The sequence below is a fragment of the Gossypium arboreum genome, chromosome 9 (genome assembly GCF_025698485.1).
Source record: "Gossypium arboreum isolate Shixiya-1 chromosome 9, ASM2569848v2, whole genome shotgun sequence".
Taxonomy (NCBI): Eukaryota; Viridiplantae; Streptophyta; class Magnoliopsida; order Malvales; family Malvaceae; genus Gossypium; species Gossypium arboreum.
The window spans coordinates 41686110-41697973 of record NC_069078.1 but is presented as its reverse complement, the minus strand read 5'-3'; the positions used below and the strand labels follow the sequence as shown (position 1 = coordinate 41697973).

At 33.1% G+C, this 11864-nt stretch overlaps 2 protein-coding genes across 2 annotated transcripts; both read left to right on the top strand.

Annotated features, from left to right (window-relative positions):
* Nucleotides 1–1113: 1113 nt before the first annotated feature.
* LOC108486518 (LRR receptor kinase SERK2-like) lies at nt 1114–3832 on the top strand. The gene is made up of 3 exons (XM_017790608.2): nt 1114–1693; nt 1869–2129; nt 2236–3832. The coding sequence occupies exons 1-3, from the start codon at nt 1270–1272 to the stop codon at nt 3558–3560; spliced, it is 2010 nt and encodes a 669-aa protein (XP_017646097.1). The 5' UTR covers nt 1114–1269; the 3' UTR covers nt 3561–3832.
* A 52-nt stretch (nt 3833–3884) lies between these two features.
* Nucleotides 3885–6912, top strand: LOC108486519 (protein PPLZ12). Its single transcript, XM_017790609.2, has 5 exons — nt 3885–4357; nt 4571–4691; nt 4809–4900; nt 5881–5977; nt 6368–6912. Exons 1-5 carry the CDS (start codon nt 4163–4165, stop codon nt 6736–6738), a joined length of 876 nt encoding a protein of 291 aa, XP_017646098.1. The 5' UTR covers nt 3885–4162; the 3' UTR covers nt 6739–6912.
* Nucleotides 6913–11864: the final 4952 nt, after the last annotated feature.

The window sequence follows — 11864 nt, the reverse complement described above, 5'->3', positions numbered from 1 at the left end:
TTACTAAAATATGGCCTTACAAGCCTATAAATAGATATAGTCTATTCCTCTTGTAATTATTCGAATTACATAGTAAATTTTCTTCTCCTTTGCTCGTGGTGTTTTTCTCGAAAGGGTTTCCACTTAAAATCATGTGTTCTTTATTTTATTTTATTTTATTTTTCACAAAAAATTAACATGTGTTTACATAAAATTTATTAAAATAATAAATAATAAAAGAAAAGATAAAAAATTATCGATAGTTTAAAAATAAACTTATAGATAATGAGGTGTTAGTTTATTGCAAGGTTAATACCATAGAAATTTTAATATCTTAAATTCAAATATCAATTTGTGCAACTATATAAGGGTTCCCGATCTAATATTTATTATAGGTTATGTTTCATCATTTGTGAATGTATAGATTTATTCCGTACATGTTTAAACATATCTTGGCTATTAATTTGATCATGTTTTATAATTATTAATTTACAAAACATTATGTTTAGCAGATCAATATATTATAATATAATACAATTTATAACTTAATTTTGTAATAATTAAAATATTTTTATAACTAATTAGATCTTTATATTTTAATTAAAATTTTATATAAATATTTAAGATAAAAATAAATAGAATAATAATTAATTAATAAAAGATAAAGTTGATGTTTTTTTTAAAAATCGTTTAATAAATAAGTCGGTAGGTAGATTCGGATTCTTTTATCAAAATAGTAGGCTTGAATAATTTTTGTAAATTCAAATTTTACTTATATCTTATAAATATTTATTTATTATAATTTTCTAATAATTATTTAGTAAAATTGACCCGAACAATTGAACTGAAAATTAATAGTTTTAGTGGTACCTGGTTATGAAAATGTTATGGATAAAGATACAATATTATTAGCGTTGTTATAGAGCAAAAGATTGGTGCTACCCTTTTGGGAAAATATCTTTACTAGGAGAATGTCTGAGGATCAACCAAAGTCTCTTCCTCCTCTTCATTAAATCCAACGGCTCACATTCTTTTTAATTCATATTAAAGTTTCTGTATTTATATTATTATTTAATATTTAAAACCATGTTACTTTTATTTATTATTTTAATTATTTTGAGATCGTACAAAGCGTTTTTAAATTGTCAAATCTTTAGAACAGCAATCAAAGCATATATGGACACATCTCTACATCTTTCTCTCTTCTTCACTTGAGAACTGAGGAAAAAAAAAAGGGAAAAGAAGATTCAGAAGCATTCTTCTGTTTTTTTTTTTTTTAGACCAAAAGCAATGGATTTCAGACCACCTCTCAGCTTTTTCCTCATTCTCTTCACAACCCAGTGTTGTTTCAGTGCAAATACTGAACTCAAAGCACTTATGGAAATCAAAGCTGGTTTAGACCCAGAGAACAAGTATCTCTCTTCATGGACCTTTAATGGTGACCCTTGTGATGGTTCATTTGAAGGCTTATGCTGTAACGAGAAAGGCCAAATAGCCAACATTTCTTTGCAAGGGAAAGGATTGTCTGGCAAACTCTCACCGGCTATTGCTGAGCTTAAACACTTGACAGGGCTTTACTTGCATTACAACTCTTTGTATGGGGTGATACCTAAAGAAATAGCAAACTTGACTCTACTCACTGATTTATATCTCAACATGAATAATCTCTCTGGTCAGATTCCTCCTCAGATTGGTGAACTGGGTAGCTTGAAGGGTTAGTGGTCTTGTATTTGAATTTTCTCTTCTATTTACCATTGGTTTTTTTTCCAAATCTTGCTGTGTTTGGATTATGAGAAAATTTTCCATTTTGGGTCTTTATGTTTTAAAGCAAAAATCACTTAACTGGGTTTTTTTTTCCCTTTTCCTTCTTTTGCAAATATACTGTGTAGTGTTGCAGCTCTGTTATAACCAGCTCACAGGAAGCATACCAACACAAGTGGGATCTTTAAAGAAGCTTAATGTACTTGCCTTGCAGTCCAATCAACTTACTGGTGCAATCCCTGCAAGTTTAGGGGATTTGGGTACATTAATAAGGCTTGATTTGAGTTTCAATAGTTTCTTTGGTTCTATCCCTACGAAACTAGCTGATGCACCTTTGCTTCAAGTTCTAGACATTCGGAACAATTCACTTTCTGGCAATGTCCCTCTTGGTACATCTTTTATGTATATATATATATATAACTATATTCTGCTTGGCTTTATGGAAAAATAATAATGAACTTCATTTGATTTTTTTCCCTTCTTGGTTTGATGTAGCTCTTAAGAGGCTGAATGATGGATTCTTGTTTCAAAATAATCCGGGTCTATGTGGGTCTGGTTTTGCATCATTGAAAGTTTGTAATGATTCTGATCATATTAATCCAAGCAAACCTGAGGTGTATGGTTCAGAGGCAGCTGGTGTTACTAGAGAAATACCGGAGACGGCAAATCTTCAGTTACCTTGTGAGCAAAAGCCCTGCTCGAAGCCATCAAAGTCTCAAAGGGGTCCTATTCTTGTTGCCCTGATTGTTGTCATAGTTGCATTATCAGTTATAGGACTCGTCACATTCATGCAATATCATCGCCAGAAACAGAAGCTTAGTAGCTTATCTGAAGTTCCTGAAAACCGCCTTAGCACCGATCAAACCAAGGAGTTTAGTAGGAAGAACGGATCTCCACTCATTAGCCTTGAGTATGCTAATGGTTGGGATCCTTTGGCTGATGGCAGGAACTACAATGGCTTTGCTGAGAGCTTTAGGTTCAACTTAGAAGAGGTGGAGACAGCTACTCAGTACTTTTCGGAGTTAAATTTATTGGGGAAGAGTAACTTTTCCGCAACTTATAGAGGGTTTCTAAGGGATGGATCAGCTATTGCGATTAAAAGCATCGGCAAAACTAGTTGCAAATCAGATGACGCTGAGTTCTTGAAGGGACTGAATGTTTTGGCTTCATTGAAGCATGAAAATTTAGTGGGATTGAGAGGGTTCTGTTGTTCAAAGGCCCGGGGAGAGTGCTTTCTCATATATGATTTTGTCCCTAATGGGAATTTACTAAGCTGTCTTGATGTCAAGGATGGTAATGGACAGGTCTTGGAATGGTCCACAAGAGTTTCCATTGTTAAAGGCATAGCCAAAGGTATAGCATATTTGCATCGTAACGAAGTAAACAAACCTGCCCTCGTTCACCAAAACATTTCAGCTCAAAAAGTGCTCATCGATGATCAGTTCAATCCTTTGCTCTCGGATTCGGGCTTGCACAACCTCCTTACCAATGATATCGTGTTTGCAGCACTCAAGGGCAGTGCTGCTATGGGTTACTTAGCTCCTGAATACACTAGTACAGGCTGGTTTACCGAGAAGAGTGATGTTTATGCATTTGGGGTCGTGGTTTTTCAAGTCCTTTGTGGGAAACGAAATGTGACTAGCTTGGTACGAGTTGGAGGTGAATGTTGTAGAATCCAAGATTTTATAGACCCAAACCTACATGGTAGGTACTTGGAATATGAAGCAGCTAAACTTGCAAGAATTGCTTGGCATTGCACTCACGAGTGTCCTGTAGAAAGACCATCCATGGAAGCAGTGGTTCAAGATCTGGGCGTGTAGACTCGGTTTCAACTGGATTTTCATGTCAAGCTTTTTAAGTTTTGGATTTTTGTGCTTTCATTGGCACAAGTGATGTAACTTTGTAAACCCTTAATTTTATTTTCATCTCCCTAGCTTTATGATGGCTCTTTGTGTTTGCTGGGATACTTTGGGTAAAGTCATGTGAAATTTACTTGTTTGATCAGAGTCTGGTGAGATATTCTGGTATGATATCTTCAGAGTACGAAAACAGAAGATAATAACCATTCCATATTATGGAGCGTTTTAGTAAATATACTTGATTTCTATTTTGTTTTTTCTGCACTTCAAAATGCAATGGGTCAAGCAAAGGTAATAATCCCCTACGTCAAGAAGCAACCCTGGATGCTATCCAAATCCAATTAAAACCAACTTTTTTCTCAAAATAAAAAAATCACCACGAAGGAGGCGACACGAGAAGTCGAGAGTCCAAATCCTTATCGTAGTCCGTCCACACCGAATCTCCTACTTATCACCGTATTAACTCGTAATCAAGAACCAAAGAATTCCACCTCCTTTCATTTGATTTTAGTTCTTTCTTTTTTGTTTCATCCGTTTTGTTTATTATCGATTGAGAAAAAAAAATGGGGAATACGTCTTGCATATTCTTTGCGTGCGTCGATCAGGCCAGTATAGGCGTGGTGGAGAGGTGGGGTCGTTTCGAGAAGTTAGCGGAGCCTGGCCTTCACTTATTTAACCCCTGCGCTGGTCAATGGCTCGCTGGCGTCCTTTCTACCCGAATCTCTTCTCTCGATGTTCGCATCGAGACCAAAACCAAGGTCAAGTCCCGTATTAACCCCTTCCATCAATATGCCTAGCTTCTCTATTTCTAATCAATTCATCATATGAATTTTATCATTTCTTTTTTTTTTTTTTTGTGTGTGCTTGTTTTGCTGGGAAATCGCCCAATATTGAACAAGATTTACATTGATATTGTTGCTTTACTAGCTGAAGATCAATGAGTATGAATACGAGAATGTTACATTTTGTAGGACAATGTTTTTGTTCAATTGGTTTGCTCCATTCAATACCGAGTGATGAAACGACATGCTGATGATGCATTCTATGAGCTGCAAAATCCCAAAGAACAGATCCAGGCTTTTGTGTTTGATGGTCATTTTCTTTGGCTTTCTTTATGCGTATCAGCCATAATATTATGCTCCTTTTTTGGTAAACTAAAACCATTTATGCATCCCATTTCGTCTCATTCTTTTCCCTTGTTGGTGGTAGTGGTTCGAGCTATAGTTCCAAGGATGGATTTGGATGAACTCTTTGAACAAAAGGGTGAGGTTGCTAAAGCAGTGCTTGAGGAAATTGAGAAGGTAGTATAGTTCATTCATTTGCTATACCAGTTATCCTTATGCACCAAACTACTCAAGAGTGCTTAAATTAAGCGCATAAGGCATACATGTATATATACACTCACATACATATATATTTGGTTGTAAAAACTGTTTAACGGGTAGACCGAAGAAGACCAATGATTATATAGGCATGTATATGTATAGATAAATTTTGGTTGTAGAAACTGATGAGCTGGTAAACCTAAGTAAACTTTGATATGTCACTCTCGAAAAAAGTACGATAGATGTCCTTGTACTAAGAGTCATGCATTTTGAGCAAATAAGTCCACATATATTAGATAAAAAAGCAAACTGATCTTTCTGTAAAAAATTTCATCCAGTTCTACGGTTCAAAAATGGTCCTTGTACATCAGTATCAAATACACATGGCACATCATGTGTCACTTTTTGGTTATTCCATCAGTTATGCTAATTTTTACCAGTATAAATGAATGAAATTTTCATAAAAAAGGATCAATTTGCCTCTTTGATTTAACGTATAGAGACTAATTTGCCCATTACTAATTTGCCCATTTTTTAGTAGAGAGGCAAAATGCAATCTAGCGCCTAGTATAGGGGCCTCCATGTTACTTTTACTGTCAGTCTTGTACTTGTTGCTTTCAGTTTGATGTGCCCAATAGTAGATGGTAAGTGAAGCAATGGACTAGCTCTCCTTTGCAATAAAGGAGAGATTAGGACTATTTTGTGGTCTTCTTGTTTGGCCTGCATTTTACCAGAATATGAATGCATGAGGAACAGCCATTTTCATTTTCTTGTAATGTAGCTATTCTTTTTTAATGATACATGATAAATTATGACCATTTTCTATCTAATTGCGCTAGAGTGGTTATGCATGCTTCTAAATTTGGGTTTCCTTTTCTCAATCTATGTGCTTCTTCTCTACCTTTTATGAGGCTATTCATATCATATATTATATTGAATCTGAAATTATGTATCAGGTTATGGGAGAATATGGATATAGCATTGAGCATATTCTGATGGTTGACATCATTCCTGATTCTTCTGTACGCAAAGCAATGAATGAGATAAATGCAGGTAATGACATGTACCAATTAAAGATGTTCCCACTTTTATTGAGCTATCTGTTTTAGTTCTCTCTTTCTGATACAAGCATATAAAATTTTGTTAAAGTTGTGAAAGTACTACCTAAACTCCAGCTTCTGTAAGAATCACGTCTGTCTTCTTGGTACTAATTAAGCTATTAAACGATGCAATGAAATTCAGTGACCATTCAATCTCGAGTCTAATACTCTTGGACTCTTTAGATCCATTTATCTGAAATTTGAAGAAACGCATAACTTGGCTATGATTTTGTTTTACAGCTCAAAGACCATGCAAACTCGAGTCTAATACTCTTGGACTCCTGAGATCCATTTGTCTGAAATTTGAAGAAATGCATAACTTGGCTATGATTTTATTTTACAGCTCAAAGACTTCAGCTTGCCAGTGTGTACAAAGGGGAAGCTGAGAAGATTCTCCAAGTTAAAAGAGCAGAAGCAGAAGCCGAAGCCAAGTACTTGGGCGGGGTGGGTGTGGCCAGGCAGCGGCAGGCAATCACGGATGGGTTGAGGGAGAACATTTTGAATTTCTCTCACAAGGTGGAAGGCACCTCAGCCAAGGAAGTGATGGATCTTATAATGATCACACAGTACTTTGATACAATCAAAGACCTCGGAAACTCCTCCAAGAACACTACTGTTTTTATACCCCATGGACCTGGTCATGTTAGGGATATCGGTGAGCAGATACGGAATGGGCTGATGGAGGCAGCTAGTGCTAAAGTAAATGTTGAATAAGCAAGAGTTGTTTTTAATTGAAAGAGAGAAGACAATCAAATAGGTAGGTCTTTGAGTAGTAAATACTGTTGTGATACTTGTGAGTGGTGAGACTGTAAGATTGGTTGATATATAGGGCTGTGTAAAACAGATTTAACAATTTGAGGAGATGAGATTGCTCTATTTTTACATTTACCTTTATTTGTTTTTACCTCTCTCTCTCTCTCTCTCTCTCTCTCTCTATGTATATATATTATAAAACCAAAAGCACCTACATCCTTGAGAATGGCATATCTTTTGAATGGCTGATGACTGACTCACTGATATTTAGTTTACAGGCCAGGAAATACCAAAGGGAAACCTTTAAAATGCTCAAATTATAAACATGTCAATATTTTGAAGGTAATCAGAAGTTATTTCTCGTAGTTGTCATTTACATTGCACTATTCTTTAGATGGGTGTGTAGGGTCAAGCAAGTAAAGCTCGATGGAGGTAATAAAGAGCTTAATAAAGAGCTCCGTGCTTAATAAAGAGCTCGACCGAGGTAATAAAGAGTGTATGATAAAATTAAAATGGATAAAAAAAATTAAAATAGAGTTTTGATTGGGTGATAAATTAAAGGTTTTAATTATGTAATTGGTCTAGGTTTAAATCCCAAAATATGTATATTTTTATTTTTTTTCAAGTAAAAGACTAAAGTACTCATATAAATTATTTTAAATACGAAAATATATTTTTTTCATTCTCCTAACCAAGTTGGGGGGCCGATTAACTCGTGATACCAACTCAATCACGAAGCTTAACCAATAATATAAATGCTTTTAAAATACACATATGACTGGTTTTCTATGCTCGTATATTTTATAAAATTTTACAATTAAATAATGATGTATTAATTGAAATTATTGATGAAATAATATTTAAGTATATAAACAACTTAAAAATACACTTAATTTTAAAATATAATATAAAAATTAAATGTATGCAAATAATTTCAGTAGAATATTTTAAAAAATATAATCAAGAATCTTTCTTCCCTGGACAAGTAAAATTTAAAAGGATAAACTATTAAAATAGTTATTTTGATTTGCCTCATGTTACATTTACTCACGTATATTTAAAATGTTACGTTTTAGTCACTTACGTTATTGTGTTGTAACATTTTAGTCACTGAACTATTAATTGTCGTCAACGGTGTAATGGTAAGCTGACATGGCACGATCAATCATCATTTCAAACAAAAATTTTAAGTTAAATTCTACAATTGGTCCCTATATTTTTTCATTTTGAGCAATTTAATTTTTTTTCTTTTATGTTCTTTTAACTTTCCTTTTTCTTTATTCCATTCTATTTTGCTTCTCCCTTTGTTTTCTTCCATTTTAATTTCTTTTAACATAGTTTTTTTTCTATATTTTTCATTTGTTAAATCTAGTCCACAAGCTTGCTTCACTCGAAAAAATTAAATTGTTCAAAAAATAAAAGTATGGGGACTAGTTTTAACAAATGAAAAACATAAAAAAATAACTATGCTAAAAGAAATAGAGAAGTGAGGAAAACAGAGAGAGAAGTAGAAGAGAATGAAAAAAAAGGAAAAGTTAAAAAAACATAAAAGAAAAAATTAAATTGCTCAAAACGAAAAAATACGAAACTGATTGTAAAAATTAACCTAAAATTTTTGTTTGAAATGATAATTTAATCTGCCACTACAGCTTACCGTTACAACGTTAACGATAATTAACGGCTCAGTAACTAAAATGTTATAACATGATAACGTAAGTGACTAAAACGTAATATTTCAAATATGAGTGACTAAAATTTAAGTTGATGTAAACAAAACTAATTATTCTGATAATTTATCTAATTTAAAAATATTGTTTCAACGTTGATATAAAGTAACATTTTAAAAACGATTTGTTATTAAATATATTAAGTTAAATCTGTATTTATGTTTTAAGAGGTACATCATTTTAAAAATAATTATGAAAATATTAATATATTACATATAACAATTAGAGGATTTGTTGTATAAAAATTAGAAGTAAAAATTATTAACTATTGATATAATAATTTTAAAGCCAAGGCGTCGCATTTCATGTTAACATATTAGTAAAAAATATGATACATTAGTATTTGTGAAATTTATTAGTAGGCAATTACGATGAATTTTCAGAAAAACAATGGTTGGGAAGAATGAAAAAAAATTCAAAGAATTCCTACCATGTCAATGAAGCTGTGAATGATATAAAAGTAGTAGGTAAAAAATTTAAAATTAAATTTGAGATTTGAAATATTCAATGAAGAAAGAATAAATAAATTTAATAATGAATCAAGTCGAGTTTAAATTAAATTTCAATAGAATTTTAAGTCCTCTTTTTAATATTTGATCCACTTAAAAAATAAATTTAAAATTTAGCGCAATCTTGAACTGCCTATATTGTTTTGCTAGTACTGAGAAAATTCAATGCACTCCAAGCTTATTTGTTTTGTGGCATTAAAGTAGTGTCCTGGTGAAGGAAAATATCACTGCCAACAGAAACAATTGATTAGATTTCATGAATTTTAGTAGCTAACATTAAATAAACTAAAGAAGATGCAAAATAGATTAGATTATACAGTCATATTAACTTTGAGACGTTCGAAGGCGCGATGTTAAGTATACATATGAGTCGAAGGAATATAAGTTTTTAGTACATATTGGTAATGTAACGTGGATAATCCTACATTATTTGAGAAAATATTTTTAAGAGGATTTAAATATAGTCTTGTCTTTTACTTTTTTTGAATAATTAGGGGTTAAAGGTCTAATGTGACAGCCCTAAAGTGATCCTAGTCGGAAAACGGTTTCGGGACCGCTAAACCGAGTCACCAAATTATTTGGATGTGATATTTATGGTATAAAATATGTGAATATGAATGTGCGAAAATCTTAAGCTTCGATTTAGTAAATTGCATGTGAATTTAGTCAAAAGGACTTGTGTGACACTTTTGAAATGTGATAGGCTAATCTACAAGGATCTAATAGTGCATGTAAACAAAAAGGAGGACTTGCATGTCAAATTCCCCCTTTTTAATTGCTAGTGGCTGGCCATGACAAAGGATGATGGGCAAAACATGTCATAGACATGTTTTGTTGGTGCATCATGGGTGGAAAAATAAATTAAAGAGCATGGGCAAAGAAAGAAAGAAAAAAAATGGTCTCATCCATGCCCCCCCCTCCCCTTGCCGTGAATGGAAAAAAGAAAACAAAGAAGAAAAAAAATGTTCATCCTTTGATTCATCTTTTGGCGAAAATTTGAAGGAAAAAGGGAAGAAGGAGTGAAGCATTCGCTATCCTAGGTCACTATTAAGGTAAGTTTGATGTTTTACCATGAGATTCATGTATATTTTAGTAGTTAGCTTGAGTTCTAACTAGCCATGGTTCCAATCCTTACTATGTCATGGAGATGATATTCGGCTAAGGTAAGGTTGTGTTATCATTTGCATGCTAAAAGTGAAGCTTTGTAATGGTGCATGTGATGGTGTATTGATGATGAATGTGTTATGGAAAGAAATCGGTCTTCCTAAGAATATATTTGTGAATGTTTATATTAGTAATAGCCGAAATTAAAGAGGTTTGATGTCTTGAACAAATGTTGATTATATGATTCGAAAATGAGATATGTCAATGATGAAGTATAATCGGCCATGGAGGTAGCTCATTTTGGAAGTGTGATTGTGGTATATTTTCTTTGTGATTGATTATAAAAAATTTGGCTTAAGTGAGGTAATTGGTAAAAATGTGTTTATGATGTAATACATATGTTCTCATAAGCTAAGTTATGTATATGTGATATCTTGCATATTGGTTGTTATGGTAAGGTTTGAGATATCGACGTATGAATATGTTTTGTTTGTGGTTCGGCAACTAATGGTTAAGTTGTTAAGTTACATGCTTGAGTAGTAAATATGTTAAGAATGGTTCTAAAATGTATATGGATGCCGTGTGATGGTGTTTGATTGGGAAGTAAATTGTTTGATTTAGCTCAAGAGCCTAGAGGGTCAAAGTCGGATAAGGGAAAAGAGAAAGTAAACGAATAGCCATGGATATCTAGTCGTCGACCACTTTCGAGGTAAGTTTTAAGCGATAAATCGTTGAGTAAATTCAATCATAATAGGGTATAATGAGTTGATTTGATAAGATATGATGTGGCCATGATATGTCTTAAACCCAAATGGTAAGTTCATAAGTGTTTGGACTTGGAAATTTAAGAGCAAATTGTAATAAATTGCTTGGACAGCAGCAGTAAGGTGATTTTAGAAAATCACTATAAATTGTTGGTGTAGAATTATAAGCTGAATAAAATATGTAATCAAAGCTTAGTTGGTCTAGTTTCTTATAAAAGAGACCGTGGAAGCAAAGAAATTTCCTATAAAGAGATATTTAATGTTGTGCGGGACAGTGTCGGAATGACTCCGAAATCCCCTGTTCTGTTTTTGGAAAATCATTATAATTCGTACAAAAATGGTTATGAGATAAGATTTATATGCTTAGTCTCCTTAATGAGTCTAGTTTCAAATGGAGTCAAATAGAACACATTATGAATTCTGTACAATGAAAAATTTGATTCGTAGTGAAGAGTGGTCAGATTAGTCAAACAGTGAAACAGGGGAAACTTTAAGAAAAATCTGGTATTGATTGGCCAAACCTAAAATTCTGAAAATTTTATGGGTGGAAGATACATGAGTCTACATTCGGGGAAAATTAACGGCAATTGATTTTGAGTTTTGTAGCTCCAGTTATAAACAACTTAGTGACTGTTGGTCAGAAAAACTGCTTGTAGTGAATATGTGATTTTGTTGTAAACTTTGATGAAACTATTTGAGTTGCTTATAAGCTATTGCTGAAATTGATGTACAAGAAAAATATGAAATATGTATGATATACATATATGTGTGATAAGGCCGAATGGCCGATGTGATGAATGTGAAAGTGTATGTATATGTGATGAGGCCTAATGGCCGATGTGGTGAATGTGAAAGTGTATGTATATGTGATAAGGCCTAATGGCCGATGTGGTGAATGTGAAAGTGTATGTATATGTGATAAGGCCTAATGGCTAATGTAAAATATATGTGTGATATGCATATGTGGTAAAGCCGAATGGCTA